Source organism: Sciurus vulgaris, assembly GCF_902686455.1.
Source record: "Sciurus vulgaris genome assembly, chromosome: 14".
NCBI classification, from domain to species: domain Eukaryota; kingdom Metazoa; phylum Chordata; class Mammalia; order Rodentia; family Sciuridae; genus Sciurus; species Sciurus vulgaris.
Window position 1 is genome coordinate 1,016,580 of NC_136475.1, and position 13,635 is coordinate 1,030,214.

Genomic DNA, 13,635 nt, shown 5'->3' on the forward strand with positions numbered 1-13,635 from the left:
AAGAGAGGGTGGTATCTCAAGAAAATATAAGGGAGATCAGGGAGAGGGAGGAGGGAAGAAATGGGAGGCAGAGGGAATAAAATTGACCAAATTATATTATTATATCAGGTGTATGTAAAAATATGTAACAGTGAATCCCATGTTATGTTTAATTATAATGAGCCAATAAAACTTTTTTAAAAAACTATCAAACTTTTTATGTCTTTTGTAGAGTTCAAATTGAATGCATTGAACATAAGTAAGGAATGCAATTCTATTATTGCTGCTCTGTATATCTTAGCAGGACTTTAAATTGAGGACATTATAATTTTAACTTTGAGTACTGCTTGAAATTAAAGTGATTTGCAAAGGGATGATTAAGTTTAACACTTAATATTTTACAGTGTTACAATGGAAGAATTAATACCCTGGTGGGTACCATAGTATGACTATTTAAAATTTTTAAAAATCAGAGATGGAGACTGTTCCTGAATGTGATAGAGTTTTGAACTTGGACTTGTGTTCCCTCTTAGATGAGAGTTTGAACAAAGCAAACCAGAAAAACTGGACAAAAGGAAGCAGACTGTTTTCACCATTGGATAGCTGAAAGTACAGGATGTGGCCACTGGAAAATGGGGACAGGGGAGGGAAAGCCTTAATAGCCCAGCTTTCTGCCCAGAGGTACTTTCTGGGTTTGGCATGCAGTAGGGATTCTGAGAAGAGCATGGTGTCTCACTGAGTTGAGGACTCAGAGATCACGCAGGGAGGGTGGAATTTGTGGTGCAGAGTGTGAGACAAGAGGGTAGTACCCAGAGGAGGGGAGCTCCACTGTGTTTGCTGAATACTGCGCTGTGCTCACTTGAAGGGAGAGCTCACTGGGCGGGACAGGAGAGCACTTATTGATCCGTGGCCACAGTTAAAGGGTCAAGTTCCCAGCTGACGAGACTCCACGAAGAGACTTTGTTTACATCTGGGACATCAGTGGAGACCCCAGAGGGGTTCCTCTTCATTTTAAGTCCACAAGAAAAAAGCTTAAAAACAAACTTGAAGCTGATCTACCAGTGGTTTAGCTGCCAGTCACAATAAAGCCAGTGTCCTTCAAAGGAAGATTTGTAGAATCAGACACCAGCCGCAGACCGTTCACAGTGGCCAGCACCAGCACCAGACGCGAGGGAGCAGGAAAGAGTGACTCAGAATCAGCAGGACGGTGAGGCAAGAGAAATGAAATGAAAAACTGACGAGTGGTTAATTGGCAGACAAGCTCTGTAAGTATGTGGAGGAGCTTAGAGGAAGCACAGGTGTGATGAGATGAAGGGAAGATGTGGAGAAGAGGAAAAGGGAACTTCTTGAGGTGAAGACCCGCAGTGGACCCTCCATTGAACGGGCTCAGCAACAGCAGAGGAGAGAAAAGGCCACCAGTGAAACTGAAGACAGCCATGCAGCCTCCCAGACTGTAGGGCAGAGAGAAGGTAAAGCAAGAAAACACCAGAACTGCGCCCGGGGGAGCAATCCAGGTGGCCTCCTGCCTGTCATTTGAGTCTCAGGAGAGAGTCAGAAGGGAATAGTAAACGGTAAATGAAAGCCTTCCAGCAGAAGCCGAAAGCCCACGGGCCAGGGAGCTCTTCCCCATACTTCGTGCACAGAAGCGGCACCAGGGCGCGGCACAGTTAGACAGCCAAAATGGGAAGCAGGGGCGGAAAGCGGCTCAGGGAGAGTGCTTACCCAGGGTGCGCAGCCCTGGCTCCACCCCGGCACCACAAAATAAGTCAACGCAGGAGACGAGAGTTAAAGCTTTCTTCTTACAAACACTGTAAACCATAACATGCTTCAGATGGTGGGGAGAAAAATTGTCCTAGACGCCTTTGTTCAGTGAAAGTAGCATTCAAAGGATGAAGTTATATTTTCAAGCAAAAGCTGAATTTGTCAGAAGAAGAAATGTCAGAGGTTGGCGGAAAATCACACAAATACAAACTTGTCTGTGCACAGAGGATTGAAGCATTCTGGAATTGGCAAAAATATGTAAGTGACATAATTTCAGAGATAAAAATCACCTGTTGAAGCATGCGCAGAAACGTGATGAAGGAGACGCAGCAGGGTCTGTCGTCCTGAAGCCTCTAGGAGCAGGCGTGTCTCCAGCATGCTCTCCTCTTCTGCAGCTTTGCTTTTGTGCTCCTCACTTCTGCAGCCTACTCACTTAAGTGACCTTCTGAACCCTGTCTCTCCTGTTACTTGTCATAGCACTTTGTCAATTAGCCAGCCTGAAAGTTGGTAGAGATGATTGGTTTAGGAAAAGAGCTACCATGTATACGCTGCAGGAAATGAGAAAGGAATTAACATGTTTTACTACAGAAAATCCAGTGAACACAGAAGAAGACCTTGTCGGAAGTGGGGACAAAAAAGCTGTAGTGTATATAGCAAACGCATAAAACACAGAAGCAGCTCCCTTTTCAGTAAGTACTTTTTTTCCTGCGTGGTGCTGGGACTTGAACCCAGGACCCCAGGTACAGCAGGCAGGTGCTCCGCCCCGTGATGGAGCCCCTGTAGTTAACTTTAAATGAGTCAAGCTCCTCCGTCTTCAGAGTGGGCTGTCGTCATGATCTGACTATAAGAGACTCCCCCCCTTCAGATCCCAAACCAGAGATCGTGGGAGAAGGAAGGGGAGGAGGGGAAGAAGTAACCTGGGCCAGCAGTTTGGGTGCCACTGGGAATCTCGCCGTTTCAGGGTGGGGATGTAACTGGGGACTCCTGCTGGTGCCACACAGCCGTAACAGGCTTCAGGAGGTTCTGCTCTGGAGTGTGACTCCGCCAGATGAGTTGTTTTGTGAAGACAGTGATGTTCTTATAGTAGCCATTTCATTCACCTCCGCCAAATTTAATTTATGCTGACTCTTCTGTTGAATAATGTGATGGCACAGGACATGTAGGACAAAGTCATTTCTTAATTGTGTAGCTATGGAGTCACAAAAAGCGCATTCATTCAATTTGGGAAAGTATATAACATTTATATATTTTCATTCACCTATTTATAGGCTATTAAAATATATGAAGCAAATAGAATCAAAGGGAGAAATAATGCTACAGTAATAGCTGAAGACTTCAATACCCCAATCTCAGAAATGGTCAAGCAAGCAGATGTAGGACGTGAACTGACCTAGCAGACTCGTGCGGAGCACAGTGCCAGAGCAGAATGCTGTGATTGTCCTCAAGCACACAAGGTATTTCTCCACAATGGACCGTATGTCATGCCACAAAATCAAGTCTCAGTGTGACCTTATAACCAGATGAAGTTAAAAATCCAAAACTGAAGGGACACTGGAAAATTCACGAATGGAAATTAACACACTTGATCAACCTGTGAAAGAAGTCACCATGATGGAAGCTGGAGGATACTTGGGGGAGAGTTGAAGTCAGCACAGCATAAGAAAAAGCAGGTGTGCAGTCCAAGCATGTCAGGGTGATCGTGGTCAGAAATGCTCACATTAAAATGAAGGGAGATCACAGGTCTTCAGTCTAAGTTCACAGCTTAAGGAACTAGAAGAAGAACAACTCAACCCCAAATTAGCAGAATACGGACAGTAATAAACAAAAAAGCCAAGGAGGAAATCAAATCAAAGTTGGTTCTTTGAAAAGATCAGCAAAATTTGACAAAACTCTAGCTTCATTAAGAGGAAAGAGAAGACTCAAATTGCACAATAGTCAGAAATAAAGATGGAGATACTACCAATAATTCTGTAGAAATTAAAGATTTTAAGAGAGTATTATGTACACTTGTCCATCAACCAGTTGGGCATCCTCGATAAAATGGACAAATTCCTAGAAACAAACAAACCCTCCAAGATGGAAATATGAGGAAAAGAATCTGTATAGACCCCATGACTCATAAGGAGATTGAATCAATAATTAAGTCTTTTATGAAAAACAAACAAGCAAAAAAACATATGGTGGGCCTGTGGCCTCACTGGTGATTTCCACCAGACATTTAAAGAAGAGCTAATACTCGTTCTTGAACTCCCTCCCGCTTCCTCCAAAAATGTGCAGAGAACTTAATCTGTATTCCAGCATTGTTTTGGATCAATGCCAGGCAGAGACACTCAAGACTACCGGCAGATAATCCCTTGTGATCACTGATGCAGAAATATAGCAAAATACTGGCAAGTGGAATTCAGCAACATATTAAAGGAACCACACACCATGACCGTGAGATTCATCTTAGAATGCAGGTGGCTGAACAGACAGGCGCGGGCTCTCTCAGTTGATGCGGAGAGAGTGGCAAGATCTTAACACCCTTCAGGACAAACACGCAACGTGGGACCAGAAAGAAATTGCCTAGATGCACTTCAGAGTAGTTCGTGAAGACCACGGGGACTGAAAGTGTTTCTTCTGAAATCGGAAACCATCAACGGTGCTTGCTTCTGCCACTGGAAGTTCTAGCCAGAGCAGTTAGGCCAGAAAAAGGTGAAAGGCATCCAACCTGGAAAGGAAGAAGTGAAATTGTCTTTGTAAGTGATAGATATGTGTAAAACCTAAAAGCGCCACAAAAATCTGAACGAATACGAAAAAATAGCAGGATATGAAGTCAACACAGTCGCTTTTCTCCACACCAGCAGTGAACATTCTGAAAAGGAAATCTTTGAAAATTCCATTTAGAGTGACAAGGCAAAGATTAAACTTAGGAAGTACCAGGAGGGTGAAAGACTTGTGTAGTGGAAGTCACAGAACTTTGTTGAAAGATGGCACCAACGTAAACAAATGGAAATGTGCCAAGATGTCATTGTCATTACTCCCACTTGTGAAGATCCCTGTGACCTTTTTGTTTGTAGAAATAGAAAAATCTATCCGGAATCTTAAGAGACCCCGAATAGCAAATACCCCCCACCCCCCCAAAAAAAAAAAAAAAAAAAAAACCTCACTGAAACAGGAAGAATAAAGTTGGAAGAGTCACTTCTGGATTTCAAAACTCACTTGAGCTGCAGAGATAGAGTCAGGTAGCATTGCCACAGACAGACAAGTGGAAGGCATTGAGAGTCCAGAAGTAGAACCATGAGTCTGTCATCAGCGAGTTCTTCTGCAAGGGCACAGACCCCACTCAGTGTGGAAGGACAGTCTGCAACAAATGGTGCTGGACAAATGAAGTCATGGTGCAGAGGAAGAAAGCTGGAGCTTACGCTCCGGCCACCCTGGAGCCGAGTGCGCTGTGTGGGTGGTTGCAGACAGGCAGCTTCCTGTTGGGCGGGTGGTCCAGGTTCTGAGACTCCGGCTTCCTGCCCTGTTGGTGTGAGCAGCAACAACCCAGAGGAGGAGGAGTGAACACGGACCACCCAGGCCTCCTTCCCTGAACCCATCCCAACAGGCACAACAACTGCACCTGGGTTTTTCCAAGTACCTTCATTTCCTCAGAATCCTTCTGAAGCTCTACTGAATAGAGCCCAGAGTAGGGCTGCTCTCGTTCCTCTCTCCCCTCAAAACGTGCATTTTTCTGTGATCCTCCCCGAAAGATGAAGTTGGACCTCCTTAGCTAATACCATGTGCAGAAGTGGAGCCGAATCCTAGTAAGGGCTGAGACTCTAATAAGACTTAACACACAGGGCAGAACTCATGAGGTGGGATTTGGCAGTGGGTTCTTGGATGTGACCGTGCATTTAGACAACAAAGAAAAAATAGGAATTGAATTTCATGAAAATTAAAACTTTTGTATGTCACAAGACAGTATCAGCACGGTAAAAAGCAGCCTGTGGAAGGGAGAAGATATTTGCACTCATATCTGCTAATGGATTAATATCCAGAGTACATAGAGAACTCCCCAAACTCAAAAACAAAAGACAGCCCAGTTCCAAAGCCTGTGCTGCACAGGACTTGAATAGACATTTCTTCAAAGAAGCTATTTAGCTGGCAGATAAGCATATGAGAAGATGGTTAGTCATTAAGGAAATATAAATCAAACCACAATGAAATAGCACCTCACACCCAGCAGGATGACCACCATACAAAAAAAAAGGAAAAAAGAAAACTCAGTAGGTATTGGTGAAGAGGTGGCAAGGTTGGAACTTTGGGCACTGTTGATAGGAATGAAAATGACACCGTCACTGGACCGCAGGGTAGCAGAGCGCCTCGGGAAGCACTGGACGGCAGGGTAGCAGCAGTGCTGTAGGGAGTCATAAGCAGAGCTGCTCTGTGATCTGACAGTGCGCTTCCTGGTGCCTGTGCAGAGGTCCTTGGGAGAGCGTGTGTATTTGGTTGTGTGTGTTTTACTACCGTGTTTTAAATTGGAAAAAAAAAAAAGATCTGCTGGTCCCGAAGTGCACGGCACAGACCGTTTCTCCTCTGATGGAGCTGCTGAGCTGGCCGGTGCCCAGGCTCTCTCGTACTTGGGTTGTAACGCTCGTGGCTCCACAAGCCTGTGGTGTGGCTGTGAGGGCCGGCTCTCGTCAGGTGCGCTCTGCGGGGTTTTCAGACTCCTCGCACCAGCGCCTGCAGACTACGGAAGGGTATCAAAACAGCCGCTGTGGAACTTCATCAGTTAGAATAGGGCACGCTTGTTTTTCACTCTCACAGTTATCTTGTTGGTAAGGTGATGAACACCCCCAGCACTAATTACTTGGATTCCATTTGTATCCTTTGATGTTCCTATTTGTTAGACATATTTAGATCACAGTTAAAACAGATTTGAGTGCTGACGGTCTGATTTGCCTTGATTTTCAGTGTTGTGTTTTAAATCTAGATATCCAGAGAGAAGAGGAGAAAGTGAAGCGATCAGTGAAAGATGCTGCCAAGAAGGGCCAGAAGGACGTGTGTGTGGTCCTGGCCAAGGAGATGATCAGGTCCAGGAAGGCCGTGAGCAAGCTCTACGCGTCCAAAGCTCACATGAACTCCGTGCTCATGGGGATGAAGAACCAGCTTGGTAAGGCGGCTGTCGCCTGACGCTGGGGTCACTGTTGGTGCCAGCACAGGTGTGTTAAGCAGCTTTCCAGCATGGTTACAGAGTGCCCACGAGCAGTCAACTTAAAGGATGAAAGGTTTACTTTAGCTGATGGTTTCAGAGGGTTCAGTCCACGGCTCCATTATTTCTGGACCTGTGGAGAGGCAGAAAACCATGGTAGGGTATGTCGTGGGGTTGAAATAGAGCTGCTCACCTCATGGCGGTGAGGGCGTGAGAGAGGACAGGGTCAGGGACAAGATGCAGCCTTTGCGGGCACTTCCCCAAGGACCTGCTTCCTCCAGCTGTGCCCCACCTCCTGGGATTCCGTCCCTTCCATTACCCATTAAGAACCCTTCGGTGGATTAATCCATTGACAAGTCAGCCCCCATGATCCACCTTCCAGAGTCCTGGCTCACAAGGCCACGCGGACCAAGCCTTCAACACGCCAGCTTCTGAGGGCTGTTTTGAATCCAAACAATGCAGTGGATGTTCTCCAACAACAAGAACAGGCGTGGGTTTCTATGCTGTCTTAGTTGGGTGCCATACAAATGTAAAGAATACTTACTACTCTTAGGTTATTGTCATCTATGTTCTTTGCCCGTGTTTTTGAATAATGACAGAATTTACTTATAAATCTGCTTTCTTAGAAGTTAGAATATATTGAAAGTGTTGTCAGTTGGCCTGAGAATTGAGAGGCTGGCCTGCGTGTGTGGAAAAGAGGCTTCTCGCTAAGTCCTAAGCCCAGAGCAGCCCAGGCCAAAAATAAATGAATGAGTGAAGGGCACCTTTGGCTCCAGCTTTCACCCACCGCCTTTTTTCTGCTTGTCTGCCTGATTCTTCTGTTGCCTGATTCTTCTGGAGAATCGAAGGCAGACAACATGCTTCCCCACCTCTTGGGAATCCACAATCACACCACCCGTGTAAACAGTCTTAGAAGCTGCTAAAACCGTGATGTCCACATAAAACAAGCGTCTTCTCACTTCCTCTCGGTGCCAGTGTGGTAGTGCTTATGCTTTCCACATTTCCAGGTCAGACAGCTTGAGTCGTAGGTCACATTTTAACTTAAAATCGACTTCTTTTTCTTAATTTCTGTCATAGGAAGTCCTGGCTCAGAATTCTGCTTCTCTCACAGTGGCAGCAAGTCCGACACGTGTTTGTGTTCATGCACACATCTGGGGATCGGACCAGAGGTGCTGGCACGGAGTTACACCCTCGCTGCTTTTTACTTATCTTCTATCTTGAAAGGGCCTCCCTGAGCTGCCCAGCCTAGGCTTGAAACGCGCTGTCCTCTACTTTGGCTCCTGGTAGCTGGGGTCGGAGGTGTCCTGGCCACTGTCAGATATTCAGATCTTGAATAAGAACTGAGAAATTTGGAGAGATTTTTTTCATTAAAATTCTGCCAGGTAGTTTGCTGATGGATATCGCATATGAAGGTGGGAAGACAATGTTTCCCTTTAGGGATGGTTGCCAGACCAGTGCCTGAGCCGTCACTTGTTGTGGCTCTGAAGACATTGCTTCACATCCATTAACACTCGAACGTGGTTTTAAATATACCTAAAGATGGATATATTGTCAGTTTCTTTTTCATCATCAGTTGGAAAAGAGTTAAAAAAAGACAGAAAGGACACTTTGTACCACATCTTCTGAAAAGATCCATCAGGATTATCTTCACTTGTAAAATGTCGGTTACTTCAGCCCTGTAGTGGCAAATTTAAGCTCTTTAAATACTTCCTGTGTCACCTAGAGATGCCTGTGGATTTGAGCCATGAAGAAATAGCTTGATCTTGTCTGTTATTTTGGAAGCTTGAGTAACTGCAGCTCTGAAGGTCTCATGCTCTTGCCCTGTTTACCCTGCAGTGTGCTGGAAAGATTCACATTCAGGTGACCAGCATAAGCTTATTTGATTTTTTCACTATTCCCTTTACTAAATGACTGTCAGAAAACACATCGCTTAGTTTGCCTTTTTCCCCAGTAAACCAAGCAGTGATGCACATCCTGTTTATGAAGATAGAAGCACATAAAAATATAGGGACAGTGTGCTAAACGCTCATGTGCACACCATACAGAGGACAGCGTGCTAAACGCTCACCTACACACCGTACAGAGGACAGCGTGCTAAACGCTCACCTACACAACATACAGAGGACAGCATGCTAAACGCTCACGTACACACCATACAGTAGACAGCGTGCTAAATGCTCACCTACACACCATACAGAGGACAGCGTGCTAAACACTCACCTACACACCATACAGAGGACAGCGTGCTAAACGCTCACCTACACACCATACAGAACCAACAGAAGTGAACGTTTTGTTGCATCTGCCTGCTTTACGTTACACAAGAAGTCAAGCAGCGTTACCAGAGGTAGAACTGTTTTAATACCCTTCCTGGAGTCACCTTCCTCCCAACCTTTCCAGGGGTGAGGAAATTTAAAATCCTGCAAATACTGTTATCATACCATTGTGATCTGGAAATATACCTGTAGTGAGACAGAACTCAAACTCCTGAATGATATTCCATCATTTGGATGTATTTTTTTTCCATCCTCCCATTGCTAGACATTTAGGTGGTTCTCAAGTTTTCCTGTGTGTAAAGGTTTAGAAGAATGAAATACTCAGAAGTGGACTTGCTGGTAAAAATTAGCTAGGTTTGAATTTTGCCAGGCTCACAAAATTGCTCTCCAGAAAGGCTTTCCTAACTTGCATTTCTGCCAGCTGTGGGAGTTTTTTGTGCCATACTTTTTTACCACTCTTTGATATTGTCAGACTTTTCAGTTTTTGAGAAATGTTATCGTAATATTTCTCTTGGAGCTACAAACTTGAACATTCTTTATCTGTTCTTCCTGTGTGCTGACTCCAAAATATCTTTTCAAACAGTTATAACAGATGTTATTAGTCTACATGGAAAAAGCTTTCATATCATGCACTTTGAATAATATAACAAAGTAACATGAATGAATAAAACATAGCAGAAGCTCTTTTGTATAAAGTGTATAAGACAAGAGCCTCTTCCTTTAGTTTACACCATGTCAGTTTGTTGTGTTATTCCATGTCTGTACTGTGGCTTTATCACCACTGGACGGCATATCCGCTGTTGCTCTGTGCATGTTGGAGAGCTCCAACCCTCCACTGTGGACCCTCCATTGTGGGTCCTCCATTGTGGACCCTCCACTGCAGACCGTCCACTGTGGACCCTCCATTGTGGGTCCTCCATTGTGGACCCTCCACTGCAGACCGTCCACTGTGGACCCTCCATTGTGGGTCCTCCATTGTGGACCCTCCACTGCAGACCATCCATTGTGGACCCTCCACTGTGGACCCTCCAGTGCATCCTCCGTTGCAGATCCTCCACTGTGGACCCTCCAGTGGACCCTCCGTTGCGGATCCTCCGTTGCGAACCCTCCAGTGGACCCTCTGCTGTGCTCCATCTCCACTGTCTGCCCTGTGAGCTTCTCTGATCCCGTGCCCTACAGCATCCTTGAATTCCAAGTTCTTACCTTCAGCCTGACTGACGCTGAGTGCATGGTCACCACCTCCACTCAGACGTCCTAATGAGCATCTCAGAGCTGACACGCACCGCCCGAGTCCCGATCTCCTCTCCCAGACCTCATCAGTGGAGCCCGTCCATTCAGCTTTTGGAGGCCCAAACCTGGCACCTCTTCCCTGTCCTGTCCTCCTGCCGCCTCGGTTTTCCGTGTTAATTGGCCCCGTGGTTCAAGCTCGCCTCACCTCTTGCCGCAGCGTGGCAGCATCCCATGGCCTGCTGGCTGTGTGCTTGCTCGGCTGTAGTCCCACCTCCGCACTCCCAGGCCTAAGTGAGGGTGGTCGTGCTGTTCTCCCTGAACACTGGCTTCCCCTTGCACGTGGGTCGCGACTCGGAGTCCTGGACTGACCGTTGCTCTGGCCTCACCGCGTGCTCTTGCCCTTCCTGGTCTGCATCCAGCCACACTGCCACTCTGTTCCTGTCCCAGAACCTCTGCTAGGCACTTCCTCCCCACCCTTGGCGGGGATCGCAGCGACCTGTCTGTAGCCGCGGGTCCAGAGGCCTGCACTCGGAGGCCCCCGAGCCCGTCGCCTTCATGGCGCTCCTTTTGCTCCTGGGAGCCCGTGCTTCTGCAGTTGGTGTGTTCACCGACTTAACCTGTCACTCTGTCTCCTCTTGTCAGTCTGGTGCAGCGATAGCCTGGAGCTTCAAAAGCAGCGTTGAGCTCAGTTCATGTTTCTGATAAAAATACGTCTGTGGCGTATTCAGCTGATGGTGCTTGTCTTCCTTGGTTTGCACGCTCACTACTGAGTCGTTTAGCAAAGGAAGGATGCCGTTACTCTTCCTCCGGGTTGGCTTCAGGCTCCGGGGCAGTGCTGTGCCTGGTCCTGCGTGCAGGGGCGTGCTGGGGAACTTGCCTCTGTGATTTTGGCTTCCGCCTGTGCTGTCAGACTCGCTAGGCTTGTATTGGATGCTGGGTTTGCACGTTTTACCTGGAGCAAGTGATTTTCAGCACATGGTCCCTGGGGCCCCTGAGAGCCCCGGGACCCTTATGGGTGACCTGCAGGGTTGGACTGTGTTCCTAGTACTGAGATGCTTTTTGCCTTTGTCACCATGTTGACGTTTGCACCTGCTGCGTGGTTGCGGCATCACTGGCTCTCCCCTGCTGCGTGCTCAGGGCTGAGGGGGAGGCCCTAACACCGCTGCCGAGCAGCGGCTCCCAGCGTTCTCAGAGCATGACAGGAAGTTGTGTGATCGCCTTGCTGCGTCCTCCTTGCCTGGCTGAACAGCTTTCAGAGGCGGCCAGAGTCAGCGCTGGATACCAGGACTGCACCTTTATTCCCGCAGCAGTCGGGAATAAAGTCCTCTTCCGTGTTCGCCTCAGCACGTCCTCAGAGGTGTTGGTCAGAGTACGTGCACCACCAGGCTAAGTGCGCTGCCCTGTGAAGAGGTGGAACGTGTTTCGTGGATACATCCGTCAGATTTTTATGTCATCATTTTTGATTTTAGAAAATGGAAAACAAGTAACATTTTGCTTTGAGGGCACTTGTTCAGTTCTTGATCAGCTAGAGTAATCAAGTGGTTTAAGTCATTGGATCTCAGAATCGTAGCCTGTTATTGTTTATGTTGATCATCTAGAGGCCGATCGTTCAAGGAGGACATGGTCTTGGAGGAGTCCGACTTGTGGCAGAAAACCCAGGTGTTCTTTCAGCCTGGCCACGTGCAGGGTAAAGCTCTTACCAGCAGACCTCAAGGGAGGCAGGCCCTGCCACTCAGGGACCTCAAGGGAGGCAGGCCCTGCCACTCAGGGACCTCAAGGGAGGCAGGCCCTGCCACTCAGGTCCCCGGGCACAGCCAGGGCCTTGCTGTCTTTTTCTTCAGCACTGGGAATTGAACTCAGATGCTCGACCACCCTCAGCCCCTTGTTTATTTTTTATTTTGAGATAGGGTCTCTCTGAGTTGGGAGGCTGACCTGGAACTTGTAATCCTCCTGCCTCAGCCTCCTGAGTCACTGGGATCGAGTCTTGTGCCCCCACACCTGGCTGCCTTGAAGTTTTTGAGAGAGTCTTGGTGGAGGATTCAGGCCACCCTGAATGCTCCTGATCAGGGCTGCATTCCTGGCCCAGATGTGTCCTTTTGGAGGATTCCTGTTGAGGGATGGGTGGGGCTGGGGTTGGCAGCAGCCTTCCCAGCTTCCTCTGCCAGGACCTCCCTGTGGGTAGGGAGGGAACCTTGAAAAACACTTCTTTCCACTCTGGACTCAGTACTTCTCAACTCCTGTCCTCCTCCTCCCTGGCCCCTAGTCCATAAGATGGCAGAGGCCTGCTTTACACCCTATCTGGGAACCACCTGGCCCTCACTGGTCCTTTGCTTACACTGCCGCAGTAAGGGATCAGAGGCTCACCTGGCACTTTGATTTTGTCTGTTGCCTTGATCAGCTGCTCCAAGTCTCGGCCGCTCAGCTGTCTCCAGCTCAGCTCGGTTCTTGACGACCTCTTCCTGACAGTTCAATAGCCACACTTCTGACTTTCAGTATTGTACATTTTCTCCTGCAGTCCACATAAACATTGCCATCGTAGAAGTTGGTGTCTAACAACCGCTTAGACTTGGAAATAGAACAGAGAATTCCTTTTGAAAAATATGAAAATCATGGCACATGTTGTAGTCTACTTTAAGAACCTTTCGCCAAAGTACTTTCCAAGCGGATCAAAGGTTAAATGTGAAGAAATGAATTTAAAAGCACTAGCAGAAAATCTGGCTTGGTGTTTGTGTAAAGTTGTAGTAGGAAAATGTTTTCCTTCTGTAGGGAAACATGGATGCATTCAGCAGCATGGAACCTGTTCACAGCCCTTCCATGCGCCAGTGGAAACGTAGGCAAGGCGGATGAAAGAGTGGGGGTGTGTGGAAGGAGCCCACTGGTGGTGTCCAGTTGCACCTCAAGTGCAAAAATCACATCTCTGCTGTCCAGCTGACTGGGGTTGGTCTTACGGGTTTTGGTGTGGTTGTTAATGTGGTACTTCAGTTTTAGCAAAGTACCAGGCGAGGCTTATGTCATTAATGTGAAATTTGTTTGTTTTTTCATTTTCACTTTTAGTTGTAGGTAGACACAATACTTTATTTTTATGCGGTGCTGAGAATCAAACTCAGGGCCTCACACATGCTAGGCAAGCAGTCTACTGCTAAGCCACAACCCCAGCCCTGAAATTTTTGATTTTAAAGTTTCGTATGTTTAATTTTACTTTTGCATTAGTTT

At 47.1% G+C, this 13,635-nt stretch overlaps 1 protein-coding gene across 1 annotated transcript in view; it reads left to right on the forward strand.

The window, feature by feature from the left end:
* Window positions 1-13,635, forward strand: part of CHMP3 (charged multivesicular body protein 3) — a 34,878-nt gene that overhangs the window by 9,567 nt on the left and 11,676 nt on the right. Inside the window, exon 3 of the mRNA XM_079111292.1 lies at window positions 6,698-6,877. Coding sequence (XP_078967418.1) covers window positions 6,698-6,877 — 180 coding nt within the window. The remainder of the gene's footprint in view (window positions 1-6,697; window positions 6,878-13,635) is intronic.